Source organism: Panthera leo, chromosome C1 (genome assembly GCF_018350215.1).
Source record: "Panthera leo isolate Ple1 chromosome C1, P.leo_Ple1_pat1.1, whole genome shotgun sequence".
In the NCBI taxonomy this organism is placed as follows: Eukaryota; Metazoa; Chordata; class Mammalia; order Carnivora; family Felidae; genus Panthera; species Panthera leo.
In genome coordinates this window covers 615,766-635,504 of record NC_056686.1, presented here as the reverse complement: position 1 = coordinate 635,504, position 19,739 = coordinate 615,766, and the positions used below count along the sequence as shown (strand labels likewise).

The 19,739-nt window shown below is 53.3% G+C and overlaps 1 protein-coding gene and 2 pseudogenes across 5 annotated transcripts; 2 read left to right on the top strand and 1 right to left on the bottom strand.

Moving 5' to 3' along the window:
- The first annotated feature begins 517 nt into the window (after positions 1-517).
- Positions 518-19,514, top strand: LOC122227135 (cyclin-dependent kinase 11B). Of its 5 annotated transcripts, none has more exons than XM_042951407.1 (20): positions 518-608; positions 1,124-1,247; positions 2,055-2,170; positions 3,184-3,281; positions 5,321-5,459; positions 13,249-13,385; positions 13,902-14,024; positions 14,343-14,438; positions 14,522-14,686; positions 14,982-15,047; positions 15,667-15,842; positions 16,270-16,360; positions 17,273-17,394; positions 17,613-17,718; positions 18,030-18,151; positions 18,233-18,340; positions 18,414-18,530; positions 18,641-18,789; positions 18,889-19,078; positions 19,172-19,514. In XM_042951407.1, exons 2-20 carry the CDS (start codon positions 1,137-1,139, stop codon positions 19,262-19,264), a joined length of 2,325 nt encoding a protein of 774 aa, XP_042807341.1. In that variant the 5' UTR covers positions 518-608; positions 1,124-1,136; the 3' UTR covers positions 19,265-19,514. The 5 variants fall into 5 exon arrangements, with proteins under 5 accessions (XP_042807341.1, XP_042807340.1, XP_042807339.1 ...); XM_042951406.1 differs by having other exon boundaries at positions 3,184-3,311; positions 15,673-15,842; XM_042951405.1 differs by having other exon boundaries at positions 3,184-3,311.
- On the top strand, positions 8,856-10,534 carry LOC122227136 (annotated as a pseudogene).
- LOC122228895 lies at positions 11,461-11,583 on the bottom strand (annotated as a pseudogene).
- Positions 19,515-19,739: the final 225 nt, after the last annotated feature.

The following is a 19,739-nucleotide window of genomic DNA, read 5'->3' as shown; positions in this document are numbered from 1 at the left end:
CCTTCATGCTGAAAACTCCCTTCGTGAAGAGAGAAGAATGGTTCTCCTGTCCCCAAGGGCTCAGGAAGCAAAATAAGTCTGGGTACAGAAAGTAAACACCGTCCTGGGGAGGAAAAGAAAGCTCAATTCCACTCGCCCTTTTTGTGCCCAAATTTGTCCCATTCCGCACTTCCCACTTCAAACCCGGCTAACGAGGACGCATGTCGGTCTCCCGCTCTCTTCCCTGGGCTGCGGCTCGTGGGTCACCACATTCCCACGGCCCTTTCAAACCGCGGAAGGGGGCGGGGCGGGAGGGACCCCGGGAGGCGCGCCTTCGCGCCACACGCCCTTCTAGAATTCCGGGCGAACCTCCGTCGCCTCCGGGGCACCACCGGCGGCCTCCGCGCCCCGCGCTCGGAGGGACCCGCAGCGGCGGCGCCCGGGTCGGAAGTGACGTGAGCGCGCCCGGGCCCCTCCCTGCTCGGGCGGAGTCGCCGGCGGGCGCCGCCGACCTGCGTCATCAGCCCGCGCCGACGCAGGAAGTGCCGACGCTGCTGGCGCGCGCCGGGCGCTGTTTCTCCTCGGGCTCCGGGACCGGCGGCGGCGGCGGCGGCGGCGGAGGCGCAGGGGTGAGTGGCGGAGGGCGGGGCCGGGCCGGGCCGGGCGGCGAGCGCTCGGATCCGGGCGGACCCTGGGCGTCGCTTCCCGCCTCCTCGTTCCGCCTCGCCCCGCGCGGAGCCGGGGGTTGAGGCGGCGTCGGGCGCAGACGCCGGGAGCCCGCCCCTGCGGGCCCGAACCCCGACTCGTAGCGGCCGCGCCCGGGGGGTTGAGGGGCCGGGCGGCCCGGCCGCGTCGTATCCGGTGACCGCGACCCCCGGGCGTGGGGTCTCCGGGACTGAGCCGCGAGCTTTCCACGGATGAGCTCCCTCCCCACCGGTGTTGTTCTGCGGGGGGGTGTTCTCGTCTGTGACCGAAGGGTAAACTGAGGCGAAGGACCTTGCCCGGGAATGACGGCAAAGAGATTTGAATCCAGGCGGTCGCTCTTCGGAGCCCGGCCCGCCCCGTCCGCGAAGACGCGAGTCGCAGCGCCCCAAAGCCCACTTGCCGTGTGTCCTGCCCTGGCTCGAGCTCTTTCTCTTTGCAGCGGTTCGACTCAAATGGGTGATGAAAAGGACTCTTGGAAGGTGAAAACTTTAGATGAAATTCTTCAGGAAAAGAAACGACGGAAGGAACAAGAGGAGAAAGCAGAGATAAAACGCTTAAAAAACGTAAGCCATGTTTTTTAAGTAAGTGGTTTTCTTAAAGGAGATTTAATTTCTTTGCCCTCGTTTTTCCATTAGAACAACGCTTCTTCGGTGAAGTTCTTTTGTACTTCCAAATGTCGCAGGTGAGCGCAAAATCTCTTCTAAAAATTAACAAAAACGTTCAAATACTCGGTTTTCGTTGAAGACAGATCGATAACATACTAAAGCTGTGTGTAGATGGCGGGATCCACGTGGAGATAAAGTACTTTGAACCTGAATCCATTAGTGCAGGGGGACTAATTTTTCTCATGTCACCGCTTCTGTGTCCGTGGCACCATTTCCAAGTATGTCTAGTGCAGTAGGAAGTCGCCCTGGGATTAATACTCGTGTTCGGCGGGGTCTTTGGTTTGCACAGTAACGTAATCAGAGAAACGTTTGGTACCTTGGCGAGAGCGTCGGCAGAAGTGCTCGTTTCCGCTCTTACTAGCAGCTGACCTTTGTTAGCTATTGCCGAGTCCCGGACGAGGTGTCCCAGGGTATTTGGCGTATAAAACACGGCGTAAGGCTCAAGTTTGGCTTATGTAAACAACTAACATACTTGGCATAGAGTCTAATGTTCCTTGTCGAATATGCTGATTTCAAGTTTTTTCACCTGAGGCCCTGGGTTCTAGCGAGTTGTGATTTTAACGTCATACGATTTGGGTGGAAGGTTCTTGTATCTCGTAACACTGATCCATTCAAAGCGTATGTGAGACTTTGGACATTGGCAAGGTTTGAGATCGTTAACAAGACTTTTCTCTGTGAGGCAATGACTTTCTCCTTGCTTCTCAGTCTGATGACCGGGATTCCAAGCGGGATTCCCTTGAGGAGGGGGAGCTGAGGGACCACCGCATGGAGATAACGATCAGGAACTCGCCATACAGAAGAGAGGACTCCATGGAAGACAGGTGGGGACAAGGTGCACGAGGACGAAGGGCATCCAGCGGCACGTGCGCTTCCCCGCGGAGACAGGCGGGGTCCCGCAGCGCAGCTGTGGTCCTGGCCGAGCCTCCTCGGGGCTCCTCTGAAAACGTTTGAAGCGGTGACTGGGTTTACCTCACAGTTGAGATGGACTTTGTGTGGTACCAGTTGGCACCTGAGTCCTCTTGCGAGAAGATTGAATGGGTGCATATTCCCTTCTTGGCGATTATCCTTCAACCCAGTGAATTCGCATTCACAAATTGCACTTAAATGATTGTGTGTGTGTGCTTTTAGTGACTGGTAAAATTACCGTGTCAGATCTTGCACGGATGAGCCACACTAGGGTGCTGAAGTGTGCTCGAGCAAGGCCCGTAAGCAGCGGTGGTCCTAGCGAGGCCCGTATACGCTAACACCCCTTCCTGCACCACGGTATCCCCTCACTTGCTTCCTTCTCGTATCCGTCATCATCACCAAATTATCCGTCATCAAATCATTAAAGCCAGCCTAACCAGAAATTAAGGTGCAAGGACACATAGATTGGGAATTCTCACAACTTTTTGGTCATATAGTCAGTGAAAAGTGTTGTTGAGTGACCTTTTGAGGTCATCAAGTTCTGTTAAAATTGTGATACTTTTTTTAACGGCTTTATTGATGTATAAACGATAAGCTGCATATGTATATAAAGTGTGCAGTCTGACATGTTTGTACACGCTTGTGAAACTATCACCATGGTCATGGTGATGAACGTGTGCATCGTGCCCTGAAGTTTCTTCAGAGAGGCATTTTCATTCCATATACGCATTGATTTTTCGCTTACCCTTTTCATCTGTGTCTGTATTTATAAGCAGTTTTGGCTTTGATTTCATAGTTAAGGTTTAAAATGATTCTAGGTTCAACTTTGTTTGTATTCTGAACGCTGCGTTTTTCCGGGCTGAAGAAGCTCCACGGCACCCTCATGGTTCTTCCATTACCTGACGTGATGCTTTGTGTCTTATTTCAGAGGAGAGGAAGATGATTCTTTGGCTATCAAACCACCCCAGCAAATGTCTCGGAAAGAAAAGGCTCATCACAGGAAAGATGAAAAGAGGAAAGAGAAACGTAGGCATCGTAGCCATTCAGCAGAAGGGGGTACTGAAGCATTTATTGGTTTTTTTCTTTGTATCATGCTCAAGTATGGTCTGTTTCCTGTGTCATACTCTACCGTCTCCTCCAGAGCGCAATTGAAAGAGAAGAGAAAGTAAAATCTTAGCCAAAAGCATACGTTTTTCTAGATCATTCTGAGTAGTTAATTCATTTTCTTCCTGGTATCTTTTTCTCCCTCGTTACATTGTTTTGGGTTAGTTTGTTTAAATGTAATATTGTCTTTTTTTTTTTTTTAATGTTTTTTGAATATTTTTTTAACGTTTATTTATTTGAGAGAGAGAGAGAGAGAGAGAGAGAGAGACAGAGCACAAGGAGGGGAGGGGCAGAGAGAGAGGGAGACACAGAAACCAAAGCAGGCTCCAGGCTGTGAGCTGTCAGTACAGAGCCTGATGTGGGGCTCAAACTCACGAACTGTGACATCATGACCTGAGCTGAAGTCAGACACTTAACCGACTGAGCCACCCAGGCGCCCCATTAATGTTTGTTTTTTGAAGGAGAGATCGAGCATCAGCGGGGGAGGGGCAGAGAGAGGGAGACACAGAATCCAAATCCTGAGCTGTCAGCATAAAGCCTGTCGCGGGGCTTGAACTCAGAAATCGTGAGATCATGACCTGAGCAGAAGTCAGATGCTTAACTGACTGAGCCCCCCATAAACGTAATATTGTCTAAACTCAACAAATGTAGGGTACTTATATGCAGTTTTTTTTTAAGTTTCCTTACTTTGAAAGAGCACACTTGCAAGCATGAGATGGGCAGAGAGAGAGGGAGAGAGCATCTCAAGCAGGCTCCATGCTGTCAGTGCGGAGCCTGACACAGGGCTCTGTCTCACAAACTGGGAGGTTGTGACCTGAGCCGAAATCATGAGTCGGATGCTTAACCAACTGAGCCACCCAGGCATTCCTTCCTTACATTTTGAACAATAGGTGTTTTTCTAGCTGACATGGTTGCAAGAGTATAGTAGGCAACATAAAACACACAGTGTGTGTTAATTGGCTACGTTAACAGTAAGCTCTTAGTAAAATGTTTAGAGAATCAGAAGTTATACATGGATTTCTGACTGCGCTGGGGGTCAATTATTCAATATTGTGTTTTTAAGGATCAATTATAGTCTAATCATAGCTTAATACAGAAAGAAGATGAAAGTTACATTTTTTTTTTAAACGTTTATTCATTTTTGAGAGAGACAGAGCGTGAGCGGGGGAGGGGGAGAGAGAGAGGGAGACACAGAATCCGAAACAGGCTCCAGGCTCTGAGCTGTCAGCACAGAGCCTGATGCGGGGCTCAAACTCACAAACCGCGAGATGATGGCCTGAGCCGAAGTCGAACGCTTAACCAACTGAGCCACCCAGGCGTCCCAAAAGTTACAGTTCTATTCAGTGATAATCACGTTATTTTTTCTCTCACTTTGAGGCTTACTTCCATAGGATTTTCTTTTGTTTTTTTAACATAAAGTGATTGTTTCTCCGAAGTCATTAATTAAATGTTTTCTTCTTCACTGAGTATTTTCTTTGAAAAAAAGTTTTTAATTTTTTTTTTAATGTTTATATTTTAGAGAGACAGGGTGTGAGCGGGGGAGGGGCAGAGAGAGAGGTAGACCCAGAATCTGAAGCAGGCTCCAGGCTCTGAGCTGTCAGCACACAGCCCGACACGGGGCTCGAACTCACAAACTGTTGAGATCATGACCTGAGCCGAAGTCAGGCGCTTAACCGACTGAGCTACCCAGGCCCCCCCTGAAATTTTTTTTTAATCTTTTAACTTACTTTTTGAGAGCGAGCACGCACAAGCGGGGGCGGGGCAGAAAGAGGGGGCAGAGCATCTAAAGCAGGCTCTGCGCTGACAGCAGAGAACCCCAACGTGGGGTTCAGATTCATGAACCGTGAGATCATTCCCTTGTCAGACACTTAACTGACTGAGCCACCCAGGCGCCCCTTCAATATTTTTAAATTAAGTTTTGGGTGTTGGGCCCCTTTGCGTGACATTCTCTCTCCTCTTAGGGAAGCATGCTAGGGCAAAGGAAAAAGAGAGAGAACACGAGCGCCGGAAGCGACACCGGGAGGAGCAAGACAAGGCTCGCAGAGAGTGGGAGAGGCAGAAGAGAAGGGAGATGGCCCGGGAGCATTCCAGGAGGGAGAGGTGAGTGAGTGCAGTCTGCGAAGGAGCCTGAAACTGAGCATTGCTGGTAGCCAACACCCCATCAGAGCGGCGATGGAGACCGCCATTTTGGTGCACACACGAGAACCCGGCAGTATAACAGAGATGTGGGGCAGAAGTGGTTTGTGAGTCCACGGTCCTGGCACGGTAAACATGGGGTGGTGCTGACTGAAGAGATTAAGTCTTTACTGCATCTTGAAGACAGACATGGGTGTGAGTCTTCCTCAGAGAAGATCGTGAAGGGAGTGGAAATCCGTGTGTCGGTTTCCTCCAGGCGAAGGCTGGTGGGGGAGGTACTCGGGAGCCAGGCCATTCCAGCAGTTGCTTGAGACCCTGTGTAAGAGTGTGATTTGGGCCAGTTGGAAGGGGCATTTCTGGTGAGAGCTGGAAGCCTGACAAAGGAATTCAGACACAAGGAGTGCAGTTTGGGGCCAAAAACACAGCAGTGGAGAGGGAAAGGGTGGTGGTCGCGCAGGGAGAGACGATCTTCATCTGTCAGCTGACGCCGGGGACGGGGGAGGAGGGCGCTCTCAGATTCAGCCCAGGGCGCGTGTAGAAATTCCCACATAGCGCCCAAGAGAAATGTGTTCTAGGACGGTTCATTGGTCACTGGGCAAGTATTTTTTGAGTGCCTGCTCTGTACCGAGGTCTCTTCCAGGTGGTCTAAGCGAGGAAGACTAAGGAAATCTATTGCTTAGGGTTCTCTAGGTCACAGCAGAAATAGACTGTGGTTCTTTCAGACAAAATGGAAATCCCAAAGGCCTTGTAATAGCTTTGGAGCTGAGGCACCAGACTCTTCGACATTAGTCTCCAAGTACATCTCTGTGGGCTCAGATTCCCAGGAGAAGACATCTGTGTAGCTCCAGATCTGTTCATCCGGGCTAGTTGTGACCACTGGGGCCATCTCTGTGTATTGAGGTGTTTCCAGAGAAAGCTTGGTACCGGCCTGCTACACGGAACGGAGAAGTAGGAGGGGTAGATGGTGCCTGCGTTCCCAGCAGGCCGAATGACACGGGCACCGAAGAAAGTGTGACGAGAGCCTTTGTTCTCGTGAGGAGGAGGTATGGGGGGGAGCTGATTCCTAAGGTAAAAGGTCACGGGGTGAGCAGAGCTGTGTGTCCAGGTTCGCTGCTAGCACGTGAAACCCCCGTGTTTGCCGAGCCCAGTGCTGACCGTTTAGGATGGGCTGACGGCACAGCTGTGCGGACACAGTGTTGATCCCAAGGAAGCCAAGCTTGAAAACCAAAAGAAACGAAGGGAAAAAACCAGCAGTGGCCGCACTCTTTTTGGCAGACAGAGTTGACAGAGTTAGCAGAGCAGGTTACCAAACAAACAGCAACAGGTGAGAGGAAACATGAGAATCCTCAATTGCTACCGTATGTTATTTGAAATGTCCAATTCTCAACAGGACGTCTTGAGATGTAAAAGAAATAGGAAAGTATGACTTCCTGTTAAGGAAGACAAGCATCAGTAGAAACCAAGTGTTCCAGATTATCAAGGAACTTGAAACAAAGCAATAGAAATTATGCTTTCTTCAGAACAGACAGTCAAAGGAAGAGAACTAGAGCCTCCGAGATCTGTGGCACAGCGCCTGTTTCACCAACACCATGTAACTCGCAATACCAGGCGAGAAGAGTGATGCGGCACAAAGATGTCTTTTTAAATAATGGCTGAAATCTTCCCCAGTCTGATGGAAAACAGTTATCTGCGTATCCAAGAAGTTCAGTGTACCCCGAGCAGGGTAAATACAAAGGCACATCATAGTCAAACTGGTGAAAGCCAAAGAATAGATTTTGAAGGCAGCAAGAGAAAAAAAATCTACATAGAAGGTATGACTGGTGGCTGACTTCTCATTAGAAACAATGGAGGCCAGGCGCGCCTGGGTGGCTCAGTCGGTTAAGCGTTCGACTTCAACTCAGGTCATGATCTCATGGCCTGTGGGTTTGAGCCCTGCGTTGTTGGGCTCAGTACTGACAGCGTGGAGCCTGGAGCCTGCTTTGGATTCTGTGTCTCCCTCTCTCTCTGCCTCTCCCTTGCTTGTTCGTTCTCTCTCTCTTTCTCTCTTTCTCAAAAATAAACATTAAAACAAAAATTAAAAAAAAAAAAAGAAAAACAGCGGAGGTCAGAAGGCAGTGGAATGGCGTAGTCACACTGCTGAAAGAAAACCTGTCAACCGGGAAATCTGTGCAGCAAAACTGTTGTTCAAAAGTGAGGAGACATAACAAACTGGTGGAATTCATTGTTAGTAATACCTGCCTTAAATACTCAAGGGCAGACGCCTGGGTGGCTCAGTCGGTTAAGCATCCAGCTTTGGCTCAGGTCATGATCTCACGGTCCGTGAGTTCGAGCCCTACATCGGGCTCTGTGCTGAGAGCTCAGAGCCTGGAGCCTGCTTCACATTCTGTGTCTCCCTCTTTTTCTGCCTTACACCGCTCACTGTCTGTCTCTCTCTCAAAAATAAATTAATTAATTAAAAAACACTCAAGATCTTCAGGTTGAATGGAAATGACACCAGAAGGTATAGAATTCACAGGAAGAAAAGACAAGCTTTAGAAATGGTAAAAGTGTAGGTTAACGTAAGATAACTTATGTATGTTTCATTTCATGTCTTCTCAGCTTCTATGAGACACGATTGCATAAAACAGTAGTTATTAAGATACCGTGTTGTTGTGTGATACATAGCATGTGTAGAGTGCACAGGGTTGAGAAGGGAGGGCTGTGGCTGTGGCAGAGCAGACCTATGTCCAGTGGAATGAAGTTAGTGTAATTTGATAAGATGCATGCTGCCATCACTGAAACAACCTCTAAAAAATAACTTTAACAAAATAGTGCAAGCAAGAATTAAAATTATATACTACAAATATTTATTTATACTAAACACAGAGGGGCGTCTGGACAGCTCAGTCAGTTAAGCATCAGACTCTTGCTTTCAGCTCAGGTGGTGATCTCATGGTTCATGGGATTCTCTCTCCCTCACCCCCCCTCTCTCACTCTCTGCCCCTCCCCCGCACTCTTCCCCTCTATCCCTCTCCCTCCCCCCCATCTGTCTCAAACATTATATACATACACACACGGACAATCAAAAACTGAGAAACAGGACCCAAAAGGAAGACCTATAAAAGAAAAACCAAGAACAACAACGAAAGTAAATCCAGCCAAATCCATAATTACATGAAATGTGAAGTGGTTTCTGTACCCAAAAGAGAGGTTCTTTGATAGCAAAGCTTGATCTATTTTGTTGTCTGTAAGGAGAACACATTAGAGACCAGGACAAAAATAGGTCGAAAGTAAACGTATGGGGAGCTGCCGTGTGAAGCCTGGTCTGCATAGCTAGTGGTAAAGAGGGTGTGGGAGCAAGCCAAAACAGACTAGGAGCTCACGCTGTGCCACTGTGTGCCCACCCTTCGGCTCCTGACACCAAGGCTGAGCCCAGGGTGTTTTTCCCTTGCCTGTGCCACCTCCCAGTCCCTGGCCCAACGTGGTACTGACCGACCAAAGCCCAGTACTGACGAGACAGCTCAGTGCCTGGTGTCTGTGCCGCCTGCCAGAACACTGAGGCAGAGGTTCCCCAGGTACCTGAATGGAGTGGGGAGAAGAGCTAGCCAATGAGGTGGACTGTGCACCCTCATTAATGGCTCAGATTATACTGGAGAGGTTTCTACAAGAGCATGAGGAAATTCCACCCTCCAAGTCTGTTACAAATACTATGCTACAGGACCCTTCTCAGATTCCAGATGGAGTTCTAGGGCTGTCCGTGCACCGTGCAGTCAAATGCTCTACCCCTGAGCTATACCCCTGTGTCAGCACACTATAAACAACTGCTGTTACGGACCACTGGTTGACTGCATCAGACATGCCCTTGGTCATGAGCATGAAGTCCTACTGAGAGGCCTTCTAGAGAAAAACCTGTCCTTCCTAAATCAAGAGCAGCTCCGTGCAGAGGGTTATGACAAAACCCCAAACTTTACGAGTTCCAGTTGCTGTGGAAGGGTACATAGTTCACCGGATTGAGAGCGGGGCCTCATTTGGTGATGGATGTAGCCACCGTGCCCACCTACATGACTGACCAGGTCTGGACGTACTGGAATAGGTTTGGGTTGGGCTTCGTCATTTATTGGGACAGCTTTCCCCGGGAACTGGACTGTAACTGGGAAAGGGGCATCCTGCTCAAAGCCTGTTTTCCCGTGGACATTGTCGCCTTGTGTCATAGCATAGCTTGACCCTGATGATCCTGGAAGAGAAGCCGGGGGGACGAGGCTGAATCCAAAGCAGTTTTACTTTTCTGCAGTGTAAACTCCTGGCAGCACCCGCCCTGAACTTCAGCTTGAATTCGTGCTGCCCGTAGCCACGTCACTACCTCTTGAGACAAACATATCAAGAATTTCTAGTTTTCCTCATCCGTTGCTGATGTGAACAGCCAAGAACTGCACACATCACCACTTGTTATCATAAGCATTTCTCTGTCAGTTTACAGATAGTCATAATCTTCCTTCCTTCCAGATGGTTTCTGCTCATATACTGAACAAAAAGCAGGAATGTGGAGACTGAAAGGTGTGATTTTTCAATTCTCCCAGTTCCCGAACCACCCTCTCTATTTTTTTTCCTAAGTCTCCATTCATTCTCCCGCCTCCCCTGTTCTTCTCCTACCCTCACAGGTCCTCAGTGTTGAATTAGCATCCTGGAATAATCTAGCACAATCCTAGCAGAGTGGAAAACATGGCGGTTGAAACTCTTTTTGCTCTCACCTGCAAGGTTCCAGTAGACCTTGATGGTAACCTGGGCTTGTTTTGTCCAGTCTTTACGATTTTCTGATTTCTGTGGCATTAAGCCAAGCTGAGAAAATATACTCGATGAGAGGTTTTTCTTTTTACGGTATTTATTTGAACACCAAAGACTTTCCGTTGATTTCATATAAAAGTATCGGTTACATTATGTCTGGAAACCACACTCCTTTGGATTGGAGGCCAAGGAGAGACCATTGAAACATGGTGCCAGCCTGGGCAAAAGTTCATTTTTAATTTTATTTTTTAATGTTTATTCATTTTTGAGAGATAGAGACTGAGCGTGAGCAGGGAAGGGGCAGAGAGAGAAGGAGACCCGGGATCCGGAGCAGGCTCCAGGCTCTGAGCCGTCGGCACAGAGCCCAACGCGGGGCTCAAACTCACAAACCATGAGATCATGACCTGAGCTGAAGTCAGAGGTTTAGCCAAACTGAGCCCCCAGGTGCCCCAGACGTTCATTTTTAAATACAGCTACTTGTCAGTATGTACAGTAATCGGTATCTTTCTGAGTACAATTTTTTAAAAGCACATTCTATGCACTGGTCTATATGCGCATTTTATACCACATAATTATATAACACTCAAATAATTTAGTCCTTAGAAATGTTCAGCTTTGAATGAGTTAAGTGTACCAGAAATAAACATGGAGTGATTTCCAAATGAGCAAAATAAAAGGGATTTTGTATATGTTCGGAAAACAAAAAAGCATGAAATTAAACACATGGAAGAAGGTGCAGCACGTACACAGCAGCCACAGCGCGCGAGTGGCTCAGCGCCAGGCCGGACGTGAGGCCAGCACCGAGACCGGGCTTCACAACCACAGGAAGGGACATACGTCGGGAACACGTGACCGCGGTAACCGTGTATGAGTCTGACGGCAGAGTCCAGAAATCTGGGCTGCAATAACCTGACAGTTGAAAGAAGAAATAGGCAGTTCCTCAATTATAGTTGGAAGTTTCGGTACCCCACTCTAGTTGTTAATAGAACGAGAGGAAACGAGGATATAAAAACTTTGGAAAATACCCTGCACCAGCTCAATCTGACTGAGCTTGCGTGCAGGACTCCACCCACAGCCACAGAAGACACGCTCACTTCGAGCATGTCGTATGTGGGCCATACGACAAGTGTCACACATAAGACAGTTGCAGTAGTACAAAGTACGCCGTCTTTCCACAAAAGAAAGTGGAAATCAACAGAAAGAAACCTGGGGAAATCCTCAAAATGTTGGGAAATCCAACCACCCGTTTCTGAGAAAAGTTTTCATACGGCAATAATCGCACCTCAGATGAACCTCGTTGGCTGGGATACTGCCACGCCGCAAAGCTCTTCCGTTTCTGATTAACCTGTGGCCCAAAGAAGAAATTCAAAGGAAAAGTAGAAAATATTTTGAATTGAGGGAAAAGAAAAGCAACGTGCCAAAAGGTAGGGGTGCACAAAAAGCTGGGCCCAGAATGAGCTGTTTTAAGCACTGATACCAGAAGAGGAAGTTGTCAAGTCAGCAACTTGAGCTGCTACCCCAAGAGCAGGAGAAAGAAGCAGAAGAGATGTCCCGAGAGTCCTGCTCTGACAGGAAGCAGATGGGGGACGATGGCCAGGAGCTGACCACGGATGGGCACGAGATGGGAATGTTTTAAAACGGGCTTATGGTGATGGTTGGACAATTTTGTAAATTTACAAAAAACTGAATTCACTGGTTGGATTTATTTTCTTTAAGTTTTTATTTATTTTGAGAGAGACAGAGGTATGAGCAGGGGAGGGGCAGAGAGAGGGAGAGAGAATCCCAAGCAGGCGCTGCGCCGTCGGGGTTCACACTCACAAATCCCGAGACCACGCTCTGAGCTGAAAGAGTCAGATGCTTAACTGACCGAGCCACCCAGGTGCCCCTCGGTGGTTGGGTTTTATGTGTTCACTTACAGCTTTTATCTTGTGACAGTTTGGACTTCTGGCATTTACAGAATAGTTGCTAGAATCCACGCCTTCCACAGCGGTGACCTCTGATGGGCCCCAAAGCTGGCACGGTACCAGCGACCATACCACAGGCCCTGTTCCACTGTCACCCGTGTCCGTGCTCTTTTCTGGTTTGGTTTTGGTTTTTTTGGTCATAGCTCTTCTGATTAGATTTGGACTTAATTCTGATTCTGTCGGGATTTGAAAACTAACCGCTGCTCATCAGTTTTTACCATCTGGCCACTTTGTGCTGCATCAGCCATGCACACCGTGGTCGCTAATAGTTCCTGCACTTCAGGTGAGTCTTGTCCCCTCCATGAAGCAACTTTCCCCGCTGCCCCTCGTGTACCACACTCGTACCCGCTTAGCTCCCCACCGGGCCCGGCTGGGCATCCGTCTACCATAGGATCTAGTGAGGAGGGTGGGACAGGGCCTCAGGCCCAAGTCTAGGTCCTTCTCTCCACCTTCCCCAGGTGGGCCCTTCCACCCCTCAGTGCCCCTGAAAACTTAGTGATAAAGGTGGATTTAAATTGTACCGCCATCCACATTCGGTAGGACTGCGAAACAGAAGCCTTCTGGAACCAATGGGCTCATCCCTCATTGGCAATATCTGATCGTGCCAGTACTCTGCTACGTTCTGTTGCGGCTGTTGGGCTCTGTGTGCGCATATGTTCTACTTTTAAAAAGCCCATTATGGGGCGCCTGGGTGGCTCAGTCGGTTAAGCGTCCGACTTCGGCTGGGGTCATGATCTCGTGGTCCGTGAGTTCGAGCCCCGCGTCGGGCTCTGTGCTGACCGCTCAGAGCCTGGAGCCTGCTTCCGATTCTGTGTCTCCCTCTCTCTGACCCTCCCCCGTTCATGCTCTGTCTCTCTCTGTCTCAAAAATAAAATAAACGTTAAAAAAAAATTTAAAAAAATAAATAAAAAGCCCATTATGGTTTGAACAATCTAAGTGGGCAGTTTCTAAATTTGAGCAAAAAACACTTGGGGTAGAAAAGAAAACTTCGTGTTTGCAGAGAGAGAGTTGGCCTGTGCTTGTTGCAGGGACCGCCTTGAGCAGCTGGAGAGGAAGCGGGAGCGAGAACGAAAGATGCGTGAACAGCAAAAGGAACAGCGGGAACAGAAGGAGCGGGAGCGGCGCGCCGAGGAGCGGCGCAAGGAGCGCGAGGCCCGAAGGGAAGGTGCGCGTGGGCGCACCCTGTGGTTGGGGTGTTGTTCCCATGGGTGAGCCCAGAGCTGCACAAATGGCACTGAGGGGTGAGGTGCTCTGGACCATGGCTGAGTGAAGGGGGAACAGGCCGTGGGGCTCGGGAGTTGAGCCTGACCGCATAGCTCCTTGCCAAAGAAGGCAGTGGTCGCTTCAGGCCTGAGGTGAGGGTGTGCGGCCGGGGCGCACCCGGGCCTGGTGCTGGACAGCCGTCAGGGCAACACACGGCTGCCGCCCGCTGCTGTTTAGGCACAGGCTTGGAGAGGTGGGTCGTGGCCCCTTCTTTTCCGGCAGTAGAGAGTCTGGAAGGCCTACGTGGGTCCTCCGGGACGTCTCTCGGCTTCCACGCCTCTGTGGCCACAGAGCTGTCAGCAGGTGTGGTGGGTTGTCATCGGCAGGGGTGCGGGTGAGGACCACCTCTGAGCGAGGTGGGGCCCTGCCAGAGAGAGGCTGCCGCCAGCGCTGCCTCCTGCTGTGTTCTGTGCCCCAGTGTCTGCACATCACCGGACCATGAGGGAGGACTATGGCGACAAGGTCAAAGCGAGCCACTGGAGTCGCAGTCCGCTGCGGCCGCCGCGAGAGCGGTTTGAGCTGACAGACGGCCGGAAACCAGGTGAGGGCCCGCGGCGCCTGCCTGGGGGCCAGCGTGGCGCGGTTCTTTGCGGACGGTTTTTTACGGGCAGAAACTGTTTTTTGCACGACGATACGGTACGCTAAAGTACTTCCGTGTCGCCTGGCAGGACTTTAGCATTTGCGCGGAGCACGTTTGTCTTTCTCAGCGGAAACCTTTGTTACGGGTCTTTGAGAGCTGTTTTCCAGCTGAGTGTGGATGAGGGTTTATCCTACACACTGCAGCTTATCTCTGTGTGGAAGATGCCGCGTGGTCTCGTTGATGGTAAACGCGTTCACTTTTGATGGTCTGTGTCACAAGTGAAAGAAGAGAAGGTGGAAGAGCGAGACCTGCTGTCCGACCTGCAAGACGTCAGCGACAGCGAGCGCAAAACCAGCTCAGCCGAGTCCTCGTCGGGTGAGTGCGGGCCCCGCCGCCGTGAGGTCACCGCTGCCTGCGGTGCCTTGCCTGCGGTCACTCCCGGCCGTTTTCTTCTGAAGCGGAATCAGGGTCGGGCTCGGAGGAGGAGGAAGAGGAGGAGGAGGAGGAGGAGGAGGAGGAGGAGGAAGAGGAGGGCAGCAGCAGTGAAGAATCGGAGGAGGAGGAGGAGGAGGAGGAAGAGGAGACAGGGAGCAACTCCGAGGACGCGTCCGGACAGTCGGCTGGTGAGGAGGGCGCCGGGCGCGACGGTTTAGTTTGCTGGACTCCACAGACCGCAGAGGTCACGGGAAGTCTCGGTTTGAAAATGTCTCCAAGTGGACGGTGCCTTGCTACCTGGGACTCCACGTGAGACCCCAGAACTGATCGTTCACGGCGGTTCTTGCTCTCTGTTGGCTAAAGCAGACCCTCGCGTGTGCTGGTGGAGGGTGGGTCTGAAGAGCCCTAGAAAGAGGCAGACCCCAAGTCAGCGCAGGGCCAGCAGCCCCGCAGATCTGAGCAGACGCCTGCTGTCTCTTGCAGAGGAAGTGAGCGAAGACGAAATGAGCGAGGATGGGGAGCGCGAGAATGAGAACCACGTCCTCGTTGGTGAGAGGCATCCCCGGGGCTTGGTCTTTTCCTGCGTGCTGTGGCCCTTTGTGGAGCTGGCACCTCGGGCTTCCCCCGGGGTCACCCCACCCCAGAGACACAGGCAGCTGAGTCACTGAGAGACCCGGTTCCCTGAGCACCACCACCCCCACTCCCCCCCCCCCCCCGCCACTTGCGACCGTGAGGGGCCAGCGTCCCTTACTGGGGACAGTCCTGACTGAGCGTCCTCGTGAGCGTCACCGTGGCTTAGACACTGCAGGTGGCTGGGGAGCACCAGCCGGGGCCCGGCCTCTTAGCCCAGGTCCAACCACAGGCCCGTCACCATTCTGTAGACGCCAGCAAGGCCTTGCCCTCAAGGCCTGACGGGAGCTCTGGGTGTGCCGCCTTTGAGCTCGGTCTCCGGCCAGGGGCTCACAGTGCATGTGGCTGAGCTGGCAAGCCCCCAGACCCCAGTGCCCTCTGTCCAGGACGGTGGGACACACGCCTGTGCACAGCATCCTGGGGTCATTCTCGTGTGGCTCTTGCGTGCACTCAGTGTCCCCCCACCCCCACCCCAGAACAGGAGAGGGGTGATGACGGTTGCTTATTTTGGTTCCATAATTGGGTTTAACTTTTGAAGTTCCAGAGTCCCGATTTGACCGAGACTCCGGAGACAGTGAGGAAGGGGAGGAAGAAGCCGGTGAGGGCACTCCACAGAGCAGCGCCTTGACCGAAGGGGACTTCGTGCCCGACTCTCCCGCCTTGTCACCCATTGAACTCAAACAGGAGCTGCCCAAGTACCTCCCTGCCCTGCAGGTCAGGCGTCCTCCCCATGCCGGGGTTGGTTCTGCTGATTACGAACAGGATGGTGGCTGAGAGCAGGAGCTGGGTCCCCGGGGTGTGGGTCACCAGGGTCACGTATGCAGTGAGGGAAGGTGCCAGGGCCTTGGTGGTGTGGTGCAGGGGGCGCTCCTGTCCTCAGTGTTCTCTTAGCGCCGGGCAGACAGGCCAGGCCTGGCTCAGAGGGATGCGTCCAGGACCAGCTCTTTTCCACATTAGTTTTATTCCGTAATTGAGGAGCCCGTGGTCACCGAAGAAACCGGAGAAGAGGGCTGCTCCTGGCTCCGCCACCAGATACATTCGGCGCCCTCTGGAGACCCCTGGGCAGGGTTTGCTGCACTGGCCTGATTCGGGTGTGTGTGCGGCCGTGGCCGCTGGGTCCTCACGGCAGGCTTCCTTCCAGGGCTGTCGGAGCGTGGAGGAGTTCCAGTGCCTCAACAGGATCGAAGAAGGCACGTATGGGGTGGTGTACAGAGCAAAGGACAAGAAAACAGGTGGGTGCGGTGCCGAGTGGTCCCCAAAGGGAGAAGGGGAGACGGGCAGGAACCAGATGGCGCAGAGAGCCCGTCCCTGTGCAGGAAGGGACTTGTGCTGAAGAGCATTGTCCGTGGGTGTACCCGTTGCGCCATCTCGAGCCCGGCCCGGAGGGTTTGCTGTCCGCAGCCTCTTGGACCCACGTGCGGGCTGGGCTCTAGGAGGGAGGCCGGGTGTCCTGCCCGGGCCACAGCCAGCTCGCAGGGACTGAGATCGAGCCCAGGCCATCCTGGCCCTCGGCACCCTCGGTGTCAAGGTCCTTGAACGCACAGTTCCTACTCTCCTAGGAGTCTCGTCTCCCCGGGTGCCCGGCTGTGGCCTCGCTTTACCTGGCCAGCACCAGCTAGTGACTCATGGGCCCCTGAGCAGTGGACTCCTTGGTACCTGTGGAGGCCCGAGGTCAGTCGGACCGTGAGGCTCTGCCGCTTACTTGTGACAGCAGGTGCCTCCGTTCTGGGACGGAGTGTGTCGTGTGCTTTGAGCGATGGCACCTGAGCAGGTGTGTGAGCCGCAGACTGGCAGCTTCCCCAGCGCCTGCAGCTGGGTCTTGGAAGGTCAGGGAGGCCACCTGAGAGCCTCAGACCCCGGTGATTGTGTCTGTCCTGGGATGTGGAGGTTTGCTGTGTCTCCTGGCAAATCACAGTAGGGATATAGAGAGAAATAGGAAAATTCTCCTTAGCTGTTTGGACAGAAGTTAGCGTGGAAATCTGCCTCGTGCGTCTGTTGGGCCACAGGTTTGGGCTTGTTTTCTTGGTGCTGATGTAACACGGGGCTTCCCACTTACAACAAGGCTTCCCAGTGCCAAATAAGAAACGCTCCCTGAGTCCCAACGAAATGTGTGCTTTCTCAGCCCGTCTTCGAACTGTTTTCAGATGAAATTGTGGCTCTGAAGCGGCTAAAGATGGAGAAGGAGAAGGAGGGCTTTCCAATCACATCCCTGAGGGAGATCAACACCATCCTCAAGGCACAGCACCCCAACATTGTCACCGTTAGGGTGAGGCAGCCCGGGCCTGTGCCCCGAGGGGACCCTGTGATTCCTGTGCTCCAGTGTTGTGCAAAAACTGAGCACTAGCCTCCCAAAATGTCAGCCCCCGTAGGGTCGTCACACCTATAGGTACCTGCTGTCCCCACTGTCTGTGCCCCGGGAGCCAGCAGTTAGTTTTGGAACCTGGAGGTGAGCACGGCACCCACGGACCCGCTCCTGTTTGCTAGGAGATCGTCGTGGGCAGCAACATGGACAAGATCTACATCGTGATGAACTACGTGGAGCATGACCTCAAGAGTCTGATGGAGACCATGAAGCAGCCTTTCTTGCCAGGTGGGGCCTGCAGGCACCGCGGGGGCCGTGCGGGGAGGGTCTCCCACAGCCCTGATGTACTCCCACAGACAGGGCCCTCTGACTGGTGTCCCCCACAAGGAACATGCGGCCCTCGGGCTGCCCAGGGTGCAGGCGGCGTGTCCCTGGGGCGGAAGGAGCACTGACCCCACCGCGCCGTGTATCCGAGTGTGTGCGCGCGCGCGTGCGTGCGCGAGGGCCGTGCCAAGCTGAGGGCATTCCCGGGAGAAGCGCGCCCTGAGAATCCCGCTTGCCGCCGAGGCGGGGAGCTGACCCGAGGCGCTGCCCTGTAGGGGAGGTGAAGACCCTGATGATCCAGTTGCTGCGCGGTGTCAAACATCTGCACGACAACTGGATCTTGCACCGAGACCTCAAGACGTCCAACCTGCTGCTCAGCCACGCCGGCATCCTCAAGGTGAGCCCCCGGGGCCCGCCGCACCGGGGCCTGGCACCTGGGCCTCAGGGGCCTGCCCACAGCCCGCCTCTGTCCTCGCAGGTGGGGGATTTCGGGCTGGCGAGGGAGTACGGGTCCCCCCTGAAGGCCTACACCCCAGTCGTCGTGACCCTGTGGTACCGCGCCCCGGAGCTGCTGCTCGGCGCCAAGGTGAGTGCGGGGGGCGGCCAGCCTGCGCGCGCTGCCCTCCCCCAGCCTCCTGAGCGTGCCCCTGGCCCCCCAGGAGTACTCCACGGCTGTGGACATGTGGTCGGTGGGCTGCATCTTTGGGGAGCTGCTGACCCAGAAGCCGCTGTTCCCCGGGAAGTCGGAGATCGACCAGATCAACAAAGTGTTTAAGGTGGGTCTGTGCTCTCGCCCTGCCAGCCACGTGCAGACACCTGTACCAGACCCTTCCCTGCAGGCCGTGGCCGTTCCAAAACTCTCTCTCTCTCTCTCTCTCTCTCTCAGGACCTAGGGACCCCCAGTGAGAAAATCTGGCCTGGCTACAATGACCTCCCTGCGGTCAAGAAGATGACCTTCACTGAGTACCCCTATAATAATCTTCGCAAACGCTTCGGGGCCCTGCTCTCAGACCAGGGCTTTGACCTCATGAACAAGTGTGTGAACCTGCAGGCTGTGCCCCTCCGGCCCTGGGCCTCCCTCTCCCCCACCCCACCCCACCCCCACGTGGGTGCCAAGTGCTCTTGTTCTCCTAGGTTCCTGACCTACTTCCCCGGGCGGAGGGTCAGTGCGGAGGACGGCCTGAAGCACGAGTATTTCCGAGAGACCCCCCTCCCCATTGACCCCTCGATGTTCCCCACGTGGCCCGCCAAGAGTGAGCAGCAGAGAGTGAAGCGCGGCACAAGCCCACGGCCCCCCGAGGGCGGCCTGGGCTATAGCCAGCTGGTGAGGACAGGGCCGCGGGGGGGAGGCTGTGGGGGTCCCCCCCAAAGGTGGGGCCAGCCCAGCCGAAGCCCCCCGGTGACGCTTGCTCCCCAGGGCGACGACGACCTGAAGGAGACAGGCTTCCACCTCACCACCACAAACCAGGGGGCCTCGGCCGCGGGGCCCGGCTTCAGCCTCAAGTTCTGAGGTTCGGCGCAGAGCCCGTGCCAGCCCTGCGGGTACCGACCAGCAAGGCTCAGTCGGGACCAGGGCAGGCGCCAGAGGCAGCATGTGGGTCCAGACCGAGGCCTGGCCCTGACTGAGCACAGCCGCTGGAGGCCGTCGTGGCCGCGGATCTTGACCTCACATCTCAGACTGCCCGTCTCGTTCGCTTTTCCAACATTTCATTTTTATCTTGGCTTGTAAATTTGTAGAATTAAATCACATTTTCCTTGTTGTGGAAGGAAAGGCCGTATTTTTTCGGATGTGTCAGACTCTCCCTGCGAAGAGGGGGGCATCTGTAGGTGGCCAGTGTGGGCGGACACGTGTCCCCCAACACACAAGGTCAGCACGGTGACCACTGGGGACTGCACTGTTAGGACACTGGCCCTGGAATGGAGCTGTGGGGGGGATTTTTCTATTTAATCTTCAGGCTCCTTTGCACCTTCCTACCCTCAGGGCA

Excerpts from the sequence above, each read along its gene's own strand:
- LOC122227135 (XM_042951405.1), top strand. The coding sequence starts at position 1,137 with ATGGGTGATGAAAAGGACTCTTGGAAGGTGAAAACTTTAGATGAAATT. Across the intron at positions 3,312-5,320 it reads TAGCCATTCAGCAGAAGGGG|GGAAGCATGCTAGGGCAAAG; the intron begins GTACTGAAGCAT and ends CTCTCCTCTTAG. Across the intron at positions 14,025-14,342 it reads GACAGACGGCCGGAAACCAG|TGAAAGAAGAGAAGGTGGAA; the intron begins GTGAGGGCCCGC and ends CTGTGTCACAAG.